The sequence below is a fragment of the Selaginella moellendorffii genome, unplaced genomic scaffold, assembly GCF_000143415.4.
Source record: "Selaginella moellendorffii unplaced genomic scaffold, v1.0 SELMOscaffold_81, whole genome shotgun sequence".
Lineage (NCBI taxonomy): Eukaryota > Viridiplantae > Streptophyta > Lycopodiopsida > Selaginellales > Selaginellaceae > Selaginella > Selaginella moellendorffii.
Window position 1 is genome coordinate 474,510 of NW_003314342.1, and position 15,363 is coordinate 489,872.

Below are 15,363 nucleotides of genomic sequence, written 5' to 3' on the forward strand. Positions count from 1 at the left end.
TACCGATGCATCGCTATTTCGAAGCATATTCGTTTCGAGGGAATATTCACGGCCGTACACACGTGTCTTACCGTACAAGAGGGTTCAGGGCTTAGGGTTCTAGCGGATAGATTTTAAGAGAGAAATGCGAGGCGTTCCAGACGGGCGCCTCATTATGGATAGCGGCATCGGGGCGCTCGTCCAGCGCCGAGCGATCACGGCGCGCAATCGCATCATCTCCTCACTAGCAATGCGATTCCCGGGAGGAAGGCTTGGGGCGCTCAATGGTCGCTTCTTTGGCCAATGCCCACTGCTTCGCCCTGGATTATCGCTTCGGATCGCCGGCGCCCGGGGCTTTCGAGCTGTGTCGGCACAGATGGAAAGAAAAGCAGCGGCTACCGGCGATGGTGGAGCTGCGGTGGCTGTGCACAACGATAGAACACTCTTGGTGGAGCTACACAAGGAGGCGTCCGAGTCATATCTCTCCTATGCGATGTCCGTTATCGTTGGAAGAGCTCTTCCGGATGTGCGCGATGGTCTCAAGCCCGTGCATCGCCGAATACTGTAAGTCCTTCGTGAGCTCTTCTTTCTTTTTTCTCTGATCGTGTACTTGTTATAGTTACGCTATGAACGAGCTGGGTTTAGCGTCCAAGAAACCTCATAGGAAGTGTGCTCGTGTTGTTGGCGAGGTAAGGCTCTCTTCGTTTCTTCTCTACGTTCTTAAAAAGCTGTTTGTTTGTTCCAACTAGGTGCTTGGAAAGTTTCATCCGCATGGGGACACAGCCGTGTATGATGCCTTAGTTCGCCTTGCCCAGGCAAGCTATACACTTTTCTTCTCTTCCTTTATAGTTTGACATGGAAAAACGTTTTTCCTGTCGCAGAGTTTTTCGCTGCGGTCACCACTTATCAGTGGTCACGGGAACTTCGGCTCGCTGGACGGTGACCCTGCGGCTGCAATGAGATACACCGAGTGTAGGCTTCATGTAAGTTTTGTTTTGCCAGTAGCCAGTACGATGTAAGTTTTCTTTTCTCTTTTCAGCCGCTTTCAGAAGCAATGCTTCTTGCCGACCTTGATCTGGATACCGTAAGTGCGAGTCATGTTGTGGCCTACCGTGACCTGACTTACTCCACACCAGGTCGATTTTATTCCAAACTTCGACGGATCACAAAAGGAGCCGGTAGTCATGCCTGCCAGACTTCCCAACGTTCTTATCAATGGTGCTTCCGGAATAGCCGTGAGTATGGTTCTTCCAAGGGTGACAAATAATTACCTTGACTTGCAGGTTGGCATGGCTACCAATATACCTCCGCACAACCTCTCCGAAGTTGTGGACGCACTTTGCGCTTTGATAAAGAATCCTAATGCAACTGTATGTAGATTTTCGATTCGGCTTGTGAGAACGGATTAACAACATCATGATTTTTACAGGTCGAAGAACTGATGGAACATCTGCCTGGCCCAGATTTCCCGACCGGAGGACAAATTTTGGGGATATCGGGGTAAAGCTGGCCTCTTTCCTTCGGCTTTACAAGCTATAGTAACTCGCAGGATAGCGGACGCTTTTAGAACCGGCCGCGGAACGATTACAGTTAGAGGCAAAGCAGATTTCGAGGAGCTGGAAGGAAAAATTTCTCGCTCAGCTATCATTATTACTGAGGTTCGATTTGCTATACCTGAATCGGATGATGATTCTAGATTTGGCCTTTGTTTTACAGATTCCGTATGGTACAAACAAGTCTACTTTGGTTGCTAAGATTGCCGAACTCGTTAACAGCAAGGTGCGTGTCAGGCATTTCACACAGTATTTTATATTCTCCTGTGCAGACGCTAGAAGGTGTAAGCGACATCAGAGATGAAAGTGACCGAGCAGGAATGCGGATTGTCGTCGAGGTAATTGTGATAAAATGGCTTGACATTCTTTGAGCTGGCTGTTCTCTATATATGCATGCAGCTCAAAAGAGGCGCTGTGGCAGCTGTTGTTCTGAATAACCTGTACAAGCATACAGCTCTGCAGTCTCGTTTTAGCTACAACCTAGTTGGGTATGTATGTTCTAGTGTGCATTGTGCAACGTACTTATCCCACATGTTTTTGTTGTATCAGTATTCTTAACAAGGAGCCGGAGGTGTTTAGTATCAAGAGACTGCTGGAGGTAAGTTTTCCCGGTTGTATTTCGGAAGTCTGAGTCGCTTTTTGTGGCAGATATTTCTAGATTTTAGGTGTTCAGTAGTCCAGAGGCGAGCTCAGTGCGAACTTACACGTGCTGAAGCAAGGGATCACTTGTTGGAGGTATAGCTTGCGACATGGTTTCAGGCGCTCACTTAATTTGTTTGCAGGGTTTTTTGAAAGGATTGGACAAGCTGGACGATGTTGTGAAAGTGTTAAAGAGTGCCAAGGATTCTGCGAGTGCAATGCAGGCATTGCAGAAAGGTTAGCATGCTAGTTGAGTATGCAAATCCTTATTACTGTTACTGTGTTGCAGATTTCGAACTATCTGCAGCCCAGGCCGAAGCCCTTTTAGGAATGCCGCTACGGCGTATAACCAGTTTAGAGGTTAGTGAACCAGCCACAATCATTTACTTACTTTTTTTTTTTGTTTTGCAGCGAAATAAGATACTCGAGGAACATAATAGTCTTCTTGCGCAGGCCTCCAACTTGCGTGAGTTGCTCTCAAACAAACAGCGCGTTTTAAGGGTGAGGACTTCTCCTCAAAGGCGTAACTATTTCAGCGTGTACTTCATCTGCCTTTAGGTCGTTGAAAAAGAAGCTTTGGCTTTGAAGAACGAGTTTGGAAGTCCACGTCGGACTGTGCTCGAGGAGGATGGCGATGGTCGAATAGATAACATTGATGTGATACCAAACAACGAGAGTTTCCTGGTATTTCACTTTCAAGCAGCAGTTCTCTGTTTAACCTCTCTCCTTGCGCCAGACTCTCAGCGAGAAGGGTTACATCAAGAGGATGCAGCCCGACACCTTTTTAGCACAAAGGCGTGGGACAACAGGCAAGTCCGGGGCCAAGATGAAAAGCAACGATGGCATGGTGGATTCATTCATGTGCAGGAATCACGACCACGTTCTCGTATTCAGGTGAACCTTACTACGCTGCTGCCGTCTTTGTGGACTAAAACGGACTGTTTTGTAGCGAGCGGGGAGTTGTATACTCCTTTCGTGCCTACCAAGTCCCTGAATGCTCAAGGACCTCTGCTGGTGTTCCCATCATTCAGGTTCATTGTTCATGCGGTGCTATGCATGAAAGTTCTCTTTTCTTGCTTTCGTAGGTGCTCTCCATCCCGGCGGGAGAACGAATTACTTCTATCTTCCCACTCAGCGAGTTTCGAGAGGACCATTTTCTGGTCATGCTCACTTCCAAAGGTTACATCAAAAGAACGGAACTGCCAGCTTTCTCATCCATTCGACCACAAGGCATTGTGGCCATTCAGCTGGTGCGCTGTCAAGATCAATTGCTTTCGTTTCTTCCATTTTTACGAAGGTTCTTCTGGCTTGCAGATGGAGGGAGACGAGCTTAAATGGGTGCGACTGGCCACCCAATCTGACAGGATATTCATTGGCTCTCGGAATGGGATGGCTATGCAGGCTCCTTGTGAGGTACCAACGGAAGTAATCTCTCCACGCAGCTTGCTAAGTGTGCGGTTTCTATCTAGTTTCGTTCCATGCGAAGGGGAGCTCGTGGTCTAAGGGCCATGCGCATTAAAGAAGGTGACGAGATTGCTGCTATCGACATTGTTCCTGGATCTGTATGGAAAGAGAGGTAGGCTAAAGCCCGACTTTGCTTTGTACTCACGTTTTATGCAAAAGGAGCAAAGCAAGCGAAGCTCCTTGGTTGCTCTTCGTCTCTGAAAACGGGATGGCGAAGCGAGTCCCTATAACTTCCTTCCCTCGGCACGGCTTGAACAAAGTCGGGGTTATCGGATGCAAGGTATGCATGGTGTGGGAAATGAAATCAACGAGCATATCATTGTGTTTTGTTTCGCAGTTCGTTCCCGGGGACCGGCTCGCATCCATGTTTGTCGTGGGAACGTCAGTTTCAGGTAGGCACAATTTCTATTCTTGCTGCGTGATAACTGGCAACAATTTGGACAGATGGAGAAAGCAACGAAGAAATCGTAGTCGGGACCCAGGGAGGGATCTTCAACCGGTTCAAAGTTCGCGAGATCAGTATCAAGTCGCGGATGGGAAGGTGCTTTTCTTTCGTTTCCTGCAAGCTTTTGTTTGATGGTCTGGTTGTCTCTCCAGGGGCATCAAGCTGATGAAACTAGATGTGGACGACAAGGTGAAATCGGTCTCTGTGGTTGCAGCGTCGGATTCTCCCGCTCACGACGAACCACCATCCGATTCATCGCAGGAATCGTAGAAGAACACGGCCATTACGTACAGGGCTTACTTTTGTATAGCAAAAATTTTGGTACGGACTTTATAAGACGGGTATATTCTCTCTTTCCTTCTTCGTGTGCTATGGCGGATACCATGAACAAGGAGGTGAGTGGCGGCGTTTGTTTCTCGTTTTAGGGCTGGTCGATCCTGTGTGTAGGCTGTTGTGGAGCTCCAGGCCAAGCTGGTGGATGCCACAGCCAAGCTCAAGCAGGTACTTTCGATCGATCGCTTTGACCTAAGTTTTTTCTTGCGTTTCTTCTTGTGAAGGTCCAAATGCAAATGCGGACCAAAGAAACCGAGAAGAAGCGCGCTCTGTTGACACTAGACGAGATCAACTACCTAGACGATGATACACACACTTACAAATCAGTCGGTAAATTTTCGCATGTTGTTTTCTTCGTCCCTGAGTTTTTTTCTTTCTCCAGGCAAAGCGTGAGTTCATAGTTTTTCAGCATCTTTCTTTTCTTTTGTTTTGGGATGATTTTTTGTGCAACGCAGCTTTATTTTGGAGCCCAAATCGAAGCTTGTGGGCGAGCTACAAGAAAAGGCCCAGGAATGCGAGTCCGCCATGACCAATCTCTCTGTAAGAGTACTTCCTTTCTTTCTGGTTGTCCAATCGGGATTTGTGTATAGGCTTCCAAGGAGTATCTAGAACGGCAGCTCAAAGAAATCGAGGGTAATTTCAAGGAACTGTTGCAGCAATCACCATCCCTCGCAAGACAAGTCATGGCAATGTCAGTGACATAAAATGTGCATCGCTTTGAAAGTCAGATTAAGAGTTCACTTTAATCTAAAGATTATTGTTATCTATCAATACGGAAACAAAGTATATTATATATGCAGAATGCAGATACAACGAAGATTTCTTACAGCACAATGTAGACCGTCTACTATTTAATATCTGTCTAAGTATGAGTCCTTGTAATCCTAATTTATCATGTTCGTCACCATTCTTTGGTGGAAATGCTAAGTAATTTTTCATCGACTTGTTTTTGTTCTTGATTTCTTCACATGGAAGGTGGTGGTGAAATGGGCTTGAGTAGAAGCTAGCCTTGGTGTTTAGTGTTTAATGTAATTTTCTAGGTTGCATGCCTACTCATGGATTGAGCATTTGGGATGGTGGCCATGGATGTGATGATACACCCAAACTTGGTGTTTCCTTCTTGTTTGTAGGGAGATGTAGCACTACAGTTTGTAAATCCTAATGTCACCTCGAAGTGCACCATTCAGCTTGTCTTGGGTGCCATGCAAATGAGGTTGCCTCCATGGATGATGTGCTGAAGCTGCAGCAGCAGCATGGTGAGGACAGCAAATCAATTTGAAGGACAAGTCAAGACCACTGTTTTCTTGAGCTTGTCCATGGCATCAAAGCGATTCTGGGGGAAATCCAGGATATCCATCACAGCTCTCTCTGCTAACAGGCCTGTGAGAAGGATCGAGGTGTGGCATCCCTGTGCAAAAGAGAAAAGTTTGATCAAAGAAAAATAAGAAAAATTTGAATTTGTATTGATCAATTGTGAAGATCATGCACAAAGAGGCAGAACATCATGCTAGCTCCTGTGGATCCTAATAGGTCTAAGCCTGTCAAGTTAGGATTGTTTTAGAGCTTTTATGAAAGGACAACCCTTGATAATGCTCCGTTCGCTGATTCTACAACCACTATAGATGTTGATCCCACCTCAATTGTACCAGTTCAAGATTCTAGTGGCTTGTGTTAGTTATGGGAGTTATGAACATGGGTGTGGACAAGGTTACAAGGGCGGTTGTAGCCCACAATGTTACAACTGTGACATATTGCAGTGGAATATGGGAATCTGTTGTAACAATAGTGATGCTTAAATACTTCCTGTTAATCAATTAAAAAACTAATGGATGTGTTTAAAGTTTCATCTTGTCCTCCTTTGACATGCACAAATATGTCCTATTATTTCTCAACCGCTCACTTATTTGTCTTCTCTAGAGTTATCTATGACACCAAAGTGATGGTTTTGGTGGATATTGCCTTTGCAATTGGTTTGTAGTTTGGAATTACAACAAGTCTCCTATTCTTATCCTTTGCAGTCATTTTTCCTAATTAAAGGTTTTTGGCACATATGTCTTTGCAATATAACTTCCATCACATATGATGCCCAACCAAGTTGACAATATCATCTTGGGTGTCAGTTGGTTGTATGCTAGTTAAATTTTATTATGATTATAAGCCTCAATATTCCAAGACATCCTTCCCTTTGTTTATGTTTGCCAGCTATTATTTAAAGATCTTCCTTATTCACCTCTTGAGCCTTCTCCTACAGATGATAGAGAAGCTTCTAATATTTTCTCAAAGCTCTTTGGTCTTATCAATCAGACTAAGTCTTCTATGCATAAGTGGTATAGTATCCCTACTTGAGATATGCATTTGGGACTTCATCGACAATCTCCTTAGGATAAGGAGTAAATGAATAACTATGTAACAAAGATGCTTGACTTAGGAGTCATTCACACAACACATAGTAAATAGACTACCATGCCACACCTTGTACCTAAATTAGATGGGATTAAGTTTTTTATTTGATTTCACAGTAACTAACTCTTATCCTTTGTTGTTGATGATCACAATTTTGGACTTGGTATTGACAAATACTTATAGATCATATTGATGTGGTAAAAATAGTTTTTCAACTTCATATAAATTCATATCTGCAACATTGGAAACCTTTGAAGAGTTTGCATGAGCCTATCTAGATGATTTATTGATACACATTAATAGCATATGAGATATGTTAAATTGGTGCTTAAGAGGTGGAAGCTTAGAAGGATCTGCCAATTACAAAATGGTTTGGATAGTAGTAAGCCTTATGTGTTTTGGTGTATGCCAAAAAACTTTAAATTGGCTGAGGATATATTAGTGTATATTGGTGAATTGAGTATCGTTTGGTAGCACCAATGTGTTATACATTGCGCTTCTTCTATGATATGTTGAGATAATGTTCATGAAACCATAGCTTTAGAGTTTTCTTGTGGAATGATTTAGTTTGAGAGAATATTTAATTGGAATAACATAGTAAGCATGTATAAAAACCTACATGGGAGAAGACAGGGGATTTTCTCTTTGTGCATTTGCTCCCAAACTTTGTAGAGAAGAGTTGAGGCCTTGAGCCCTCAACAATTGCACAGTAGGATGCTCTTTTTCTAACCAAGAGCAAGTTCATAACTTATTATATTGTAGAGATTTAGTGGTATGAAAGCTAGCCGGGGCACTCTCCTCCTCCATAGAGACACCTTGGGTTTGGATCATAGTTTAGTTTTATTCTTTTTTCAGTTTCTCATTTATTTTTTCTTGCTTTTGTTTTGCAACTTGCACTATCAGTTTTTATAGTGTAATTTCTCACTTCATTTCTCTTGCCATTTCTTTTATATGATAGATCTCTTCTTGGCTTTCTTTTGAGGTGTGGTTCAACCTAAGATGTCCAAGAATTGCTACATACAAGAGTTTTTTTGTCACCTTTGTGTCCTAGAAAACCCATATCAAGATTCTTAAGATACTGTGTGCAATTTGTCATTATTTTCTATCTTTTATTTTTCTAGGATCTTAGTTTATATCAAAAGCTTATTAATACTCCAATGTCAAATGATTCCATCCAAAAATCCTATCCACCCTATATCAACTGACTAAAAAGGTGATCACTTGATTGTAGAGTCCTTTTGGATCTTATTATCTAGAGTTGATGCTTAGGAATTGATCATTCATGATCATATATATGCCACGCTCTGGTAATCATGGTCTTTCTCTACCAAACTTTATTCTTATATTAAATATTTCTTTAGAATATTTTTTGCCGCAGTCACACAAAAAGAATACCAACATTAAGATCCTATCCCTTACACGCAGGGCCTTTTCTTATTTTATTATTCTGATTTAGTTGCTAATAATATGTTATGACTCAGCATTAAATAATATCTATCCTCATTTACACTATGCTATATCTCCTTTTAAGGTTCTTCACCACCCAACCACCCCTGAACTACCTCAAAATCTTCATTATGTTATTGTTCCCATTGTAAAGAGTAGATTAAGTTCCTATAACCAATATACCTTTGGTCCCTTGGTCAAAATTGATACCCAACAACTCTTTGCTGCCCCCTCTCCCCGAAAAAAAATGTCTTTTGGATTCTTCTCAAGCTTCTCAAGCAATGGTCCACAATTATATAATGTGAAATAGTATACCTTTCAATTACCTGACATAAAATATTAGATGAGTTTTCTCAGAAGTGGTCTACATTAGTAAACTCAAAAATGAATGAAATTATGAATGAAAGCTTTCATTTCAATTGCATTCTTATTTGAAAAAAGGAAAAAGACAACTCTTGCAATCTTTCTTATCAAGGTAGTAATTCCAGGACTAAAAAATGCAATAACTATTATATAACCAATCAAAAGATAAAAATAGATACATGAATATTATGGGTATTATTACAAAGAGAACATATGAAATGAAAAGCATATCTTTTTAGTAGTTATATAGAATAAAAAAATTTATGTTATCATTAAAGAATAAAAATAATCTAGCTTCCTCCAAAAGGTTTTTGCAACTCAATAATAATAAGGTGTAAGCTACTCAATTTGGACTTCCTGCTATTAAAATCTAAGGATGTTTAACCCCAAATATCCTAAAACTCTTAATTGATTGGAAAAGAGGGTGTATTTTTATTCATGGGCCCTTTCCCTTTATATTTGAATCTCGAATTTCCTGAGAGGTCACCCATCTCAATATTATTCAAACACTCAACCCCAAATATCCCAAATATCAATTAATATCAATTAATCAATTAGATAAGGGGTACACTCTTATTCATGAGCCCTTTCTCTTTATATTTGAATTTCATGGATTGTCTTTTAACTCGTTCCCTTTGGTTGTTTACATAAAGCTTGTTTGGTATATATGAATATTTATTTTAGGATCATAGTGCAATGTCTTAATGAAGATGTAATAAATGTGTTTATAAAGAGCATATGCCTTCCCATGTTCTTTGCACTCTATAAAGTCTAAATATGTTTAAAAAAGAAAATCTTGAATGACAATTGTGTACTTTCCACCTTTTTTTTTATAATATATTCTTTCACTAGCGCAATGATGTACTTTATGGAGAGAATCTCATATTCAAGTGTTTGAGTTGAACTTATTTTACTCTATTTTTGCTTAGAGACGGTACCAATAAATTTAACTACCTTACCTTTTTTTGTTGTCCAACCTGATACCTACTATATATTAAAATATACCCATGTATTAGCAAGATCACTTAATCCAACCATTTTTATTAGACAGAGAAGATATATAGTAGAGATGGGGCCTATTACAAACATCTTGAAGACAAGGAGGTGCTTTTGCTTATAATGATTGGGTTTGGAAATAATTTTTTATGGATAAATTCATATAGACAATTCAAGGATAGAGTTGATTTTTATTGTAACTTCTCCTGTAGTCATAAGCTTATGAAAAAACAAGTGCATGTTGGTAGAGAGGCAAGAAACTAAAAAGTATTGCAAACAATTTTAAATATCAGTGGAGTTGGATTCATGGCTAGCACTAAAGTGGCATCTCCATTAAAATTGGAAGAGGAGGAAAAAATGATGACCAACTTTTGATTCACATTTGTTTTGGCAAAAGTGTAATTGCCGATAACATTTCACGTGATAACTTTTTTAACTCTTTGGAGATATTTTCTATCATCACAAGGAAACTTTCATTCTTTTAGGCATTGATAGAGTCTAGGATTCTTTTATAATGACCTCAAGTATTTATAACCTATTTACCACCTATTTACCACCTTGAGCATTCTTAATATGATCCAACTCTTTAAGGCAACTCAACCAATTTCACTGGCATTCCATACCTTCTATAGAATGCCTTATGTTATGTTTCCATCATTGCCTCTTGCACTGCTTTATCTTTTGGTGGTGAAATCTTTCCACTTTCTATTTTATTTTTTGTTTCTTCACTTTTCCTTTCTATGGTGACCATGCTCTAGCTAGATTACTGATTGTATAATGACTTTTCAACTTTTGTCAGTTTGTGCTCAAGAACTTTAGCTTCTTGATCTACATCACTTCAATCCCACCAATCTTTGAGCAAGAATATTGGCCAAACCAACCTTCTCAACATCAATCTCTAGGATTTAGATGATGGACTGATTCATGACATCACTAGAGTGCAAACATGCTTTAAACTTGCTCACATGGAATGTTGGATGAATATTTGAACTAACTAGCAAGGCCAAAGTTTATGCAAGATCATTCACATATTGTAAAATTATCTAAGGCCCACAATATTGTAGAGGCAACTTAGCACTACCACCTCCTTTTATAGATTATTGTGCATCTGACAGCTTAAAGAAAACTTTGTCACCAACTTTGTACTCTTGATGATAATGATGCTTATTAGTCAAGATTTTGTCTTAATCTTGAGCTTGCCTTATATTCAACTTTGCTAACTCAAATTTGTCTTGCATATCCTCTAGGAAATCACAAGTATGAGGTACTTGAACCAAAGCCAAACTTAAACTCACAGGAGACTTAAGCTCATAGCTATGCATCGCCATAAATAGAGACATACCAATAGCTGATTAATAAGTGCTATTGTGAGCAAATTAAAGCAAAGGCAAGTATTTTTCCCATATTCTCTATCAAGTCAAGTTTCTCACAAAAGACTTTAACACATCTTCTAATATATGATTCATGCACTTTATTTGCCCATTTAATTGTTGATGCTCACCACTACTCATGCTCAACTTAGTCTCTAGCTTCTGAAAGACTGTTTACTAAAACTTGGCGTGAATTTGGGATTTTGATCACTCACAATATCACCTGGCAAAATATAGAGATTGAATAACTAGTTTATAAATAATTCAGCAAGTTTAAAAGCTTTAATTGTTATCTTCATTAGGAAGAAGTGAGCCATCTTTGTCCTAGAGGTCAATGAGATATAGTGGTTGGGCCTTTGAGCCTTAACTTAGTAGCAATATTGGCAAATATGGCTATGGATGGAAAGGGACTTTGTGGGGATCGAGAAAGGGATATTGAGGAAGGTTACTCCCCATGTTTGCAGGCATCCTAAAAATGCTAAAGAGGGGATTTAGGTTGATCACTCATGGATAGATGTGTGAGATACAAATCCTTAAGCCCCAAAGTGGAGCCGAAAGGGTGCCACGTGGTAGTGGCCGATGCAAATGCCAAACAAGCGTAACATGTTTGGACTAAAAACTCTGACTTGAAAGGTCGAGAGCAGGAGTGGAACTCCCAATGAAATGCTCAAGGAACAAGCACAAAGCGAGCAATAAGTGAGTCTGAGATGGACTCGAGATGGAGTCCGAGATGGACCCAAGATGGAGTCTGAGATGGAGTCTGAGATGGTGTCCAAAATGGAGTCCGAGATGGACCCGAGATGGAGTCCAAGATGGAGTCCGAGATGGAGTCCGAAATGGAGCCCGAGATGGACCCGAGATGGAGTCTGAGATGGACCGAGATGGTGTCTGAAATGGAGTCTGAGATGGACCCGAGATGGAGTCCGAGATGGACCGAGATGGAGTCCGAGATGGACCCAAGATGGAGTCCGAGATGGACCCGAGATGGAGTTCGAGATGGACCCGAGATAGAGTCCGAGATGGACCCGAGATAGAGTCCGAGATAGACTCAAGATGGAGTCTGAGATGGACCCGAGATGGAGTCCGAGAAGGACCTGAGATGGAGTCCAAAGTCGAGACCGAGACCGAGACTGAGACCGAGACCGAGATTGGGACCGAGACCGAGACTGAGGCCGAGACCGAGCTCAAGCCCGAGTCTAAGTCCGAGTCTGAGTCCGAGTTCGAGTCTGAGAGGGTGAAAGCCCAAAGTGTTCGTCTCCCAGACCCTAGGGGGTTTGGTGAGCTCCAAAAGTATAATAGGGGGAGGACTCCAGTGGAGCCAGTTTGTCCAGGAAAGGCTAGTTTGGCCCAGGAAGGCTGTACCCAAGTGTTGGGTGATGGGATAGCCACTGGGAGGTCCAAGACTAGAGTGAATATGGACTATCAAGTGGGGTAGCTTGGTGAAGTGTTCAAGAGCCGACTCTAGTTCCCCCTGAAGATCGAATGGTCAATGCTCCCAATCCAAGTGTGGGTGGCACTACCTACTTGGATACTTGATGTGGCTCAATGGAACCTCGCTCTAAGCCCATGGCTAGAGCACGTAAAGGCGAAAGGTGGGGAGAGTACCCACAGGGCTCGCGTAGGGCCATGGTGTTCTGAAATGTTGTTTCAAAGTCCCAAATTGGGGAAAGGAGGAGGAGCAGTCCTCTAATGTAGTGACTAAGGATACGGTCACATGGTGAGGAAGTCTCAGAGGACAATAGGACTTAGTGGCCGGGCCTGCGGGCTTTGATCTAGTGGTAGTGTTGGCGAACATGGCCATGGACAGAAAAGGGACTTAGTAAGAATTGACAAAGGGATATTGGGGAAGGCTATTCCCCATGTCTGTGGGCATCCTAAGGATGTTAAGGAGTGGATCTAGGATGACCACTCGTGGATGGATGGCCCAGTCTTAGAGAGACGGGACTGTGATGCAAGTGGTATTGGACCACCAGTGTGGCAAAGGTGAATGGGCATGGCATTAGCATAACGGGTCGATATGTCAGTGGTACCTTTGGGTGTCGGCTATGGGACTGGACACGTGGAGCACTTGGACCAAGTGCAACAGTTGAGTGGCACAGATGCCATTCTTGGGGCTAGTAAGTTCCCAAGTCCAAAATAGGACTTATGGAGGTTGTGAATGAGATTCCTCCAAGTGGTCGAAGGTGTAGTTAAGTGACTAAAGTAGAATGGAAAATTTAGTCGCTTACAAGATGACCCAATTTTTGAAAAATGGGAATATGATGTAGATGGTGTTAAATGCCCATGGTGACAAAGGTAAATAGCCATAGCTTTAGTGTAACAGATTGATATACTAGTGATGCTTTTGAGTGTTGGTCATGGGATTGTCCATATGGAGCACTTGGACCAAGTGCAAAGGATGAATGGCATATATGCCATTTTCAAGACTAACAAGTCCCCAAGTCTAAAATAGGACATATAAAGGTTGTAAGTGAGACTCCTCCAAGAGGTTGAAGATGTGGCTAAGTGACTAAAATGGAAAATTTAATCACTTATAATTTAGTATTGGAGTTATTCCTTAGTCTGACTTTTATTGGTGGTCAAATATATCACCATTTGTTTTGGTATAAAAAAGTCTTAAGAGTGGGCCTATCTTCAAGGAGTAGCATGTCAAAAGGACATGACTCTCCACTTTAGTTCATAAGTGAACATATTGGCAATGTGATGGATAGAAAGGGGCAAATTTGAGAACAACTTTGGGATATTGGGAACAGTACATGGTTTTTCCTTAGAGAGTTGAGGATGTGATTGTACACCATAAATTTTTCCTTTCCAATTTGCTAGCTTACCTTGTCTATTCAACCACCACGACCTTGGCCTTTGCTAAGTTCCCTCGCCAAAGTTCCCGCCTATTGTACCAGCTCCTACTTAGTTCTACTTGGTTTTAGCAACTCACTGCACGAGCAATGGAGCGTTAACCATCCTGCCACAGATTCCTAAATCTCTCCCAATCCCCCTCCTCGGGTTGGACTGGACTTAAGGTTCGGCTACATTCCCCGCAGGCATAAACAGCCAAACACACCAAGCCTCCAGGTTCCTAACATCTCTTAGTACAACAAGACTTAATTATGGGACCCTTTAAATCCCAAGCCTTGAGTGCAACACTTGCTTCGGGACACCGGGGGGAAACACCGTGGCCTAATAGCCCGGTATGAGTACCTCTACTCCCCCACTCCCATCTTGAAGGGAAGGCCCAAGCCCCTAGGAAGGGCGAGGACCAATGAGTTGCAAGGTACTCAAGTGGGGCACCACTCCACATGAGTTGGGAGCACCGCAGTTGGTTTTCTTTCCGGGAGTGGGAGTTGCTCTTGAGCACTTCTTGGGATGGCCCTTTCAACACCACCCAAGTCCATGCTCACTCCCACCAAGGCCCCTCGGCCTCAGTCTCAACCTCAAGTCAGTTTGGAAGCACTATTGGAGAGCTGATTCTTAGACCTCACTATCCCTACTATACTTTAGGAATCCTTTGCAGCCCCCCCCCCCCCGGGAGACACACACTTCACTTTGGGCTTTCATGAGCCCAAGTAGGTTTTGAGCTTATGAGTTCACGACTTCTCAAACACAAGGAAAACATTGGTTCGTCCCGAACCAACATTTTTTCATTTTTCAAATTTTGATTTAATCTATATTTCCAAGTAAATTTGATCAGTAAAATACAAATATAAATATAGATCTGAACACCAAAAGTGATCTAGAAACACTTCTCAAGCTTTGCAATTGTAAGGCTTGTTTGATGGATGTGATGGTCGACCTTAGGATCTTGGTTTAATTCTTGCATAAAAATGTAATAGATGTGCTTGTAGGCTAAATATACCTTTCCCCTGTTCTCCCTCTGTGTAAAATCTGGACAAGTACAGGATGGATTTTCACAAATTCTGATAATGTAGCTCGTACCCTTTGACAACTCAGTCACAACAACAAACTCCTTAGCCACGGCACTAATGTAGTTTATCCTTGTGATTGTGCATTTCAACGCCTTTGCCAGCTTGGACTTCTCTTGTGCACCTTTTGAAATGGAAGACCTATATTGTACAACCTTCCCATTTCTAGCTGGTCATGTATGCCGGTCTAGTGTTGACATTGGTGGCATAGCAGTATCAATAGCAACATTTGAGGAAGTGTTCAGCTTGAAATTAGCTCTTTCCAGACTTTCAATCTCTTCTTTTAAAAAATTGTAGCTTCGCTCAATTGGCCACTCCTCTGGCACAGAATCTGGCTTCGAGATAATTGAGCTGTGGATCCGGTTTGTATGAGTAACATCAGTCCCACAATAGTAAATCCAACTTGACTGGCAGCCCTTTACCTCTAGATCTTGATAGCCCTAGAAACATGG

At 41.9% G+C, this 15,363-nt stretch overlaps 2 protein-coding genes across 2 annotated transcripts; both read left to right on the forward strand.

Moving 5' to 3' along the window:
• The first annotated feature begins 90 nt into the window (after window positions 1-90).
• On the forward strand, window positions 91-4,437 carry LOC9629259 (DNA gyrase subunit A, chloroplastic/mitochondrial). Its single transcript, XM_024661329.1, has 27 exons — window positions 91-543; window positions 599-668; window positions 729-794; window positions 861-962; window positions 1,019-1,063; window positions 1,116-1,214; window positions 1,263-1,349; window positions 1,409-1,479; window positions 1,529-1,637; window positions 1,696-1,758; window positions 1,805-1,870; window positions 1,932-2,020; window positions 2,082-2,130; window positions 2,181-2,267; window positions 2,315-2,408; window positions 2,461-2,531; window positions 2,583-2,672; window positions 2,730-2,855; window positions 2,908-3,065; window positions 3,121-3,202; window positions 3,257-3,421; window positions 3,486-3,584; window positions 3,641-3,747; window positions 3,795-3,915; window positions 3,973-4,027; window positions 4,080-4,176; window positions 4,233-4,437. The coding sequence occupies exons 1-27, from the start codon at window positions 125-127 to the stop codon at window positions 4,348-4,350; spliced, it is 2,805 nt and encodes a 934-aa protein (XP_024517097.1). The 5' UTR covers window positions 91-124; the 3' UTR covers window positions 4,351-4,437.
• Window positions 4,438-4,451: 14 nt separating this feature from the next.
• Window positions 4,452-5,117, forward strand: LOC9628843 (prefoldin subunit 1). Its single transcript, XM_024661284.1, has 4 exons — window positions 4,452-4,475; window positions 4,528-4,581; window positions 4,638-4,802; window positions 5,004-5,117. Exons 1-4 carry the CDS (start codon window positions 4,452-4,454, stop codon window positions 5,115-5,117), a joined length of 357 nt encoding a protein of 118 aa, XP_024517052.1.
• The last annotated feature ends 10,246 nt before the right edge of the window (window positions 5,118-15,363 follow it).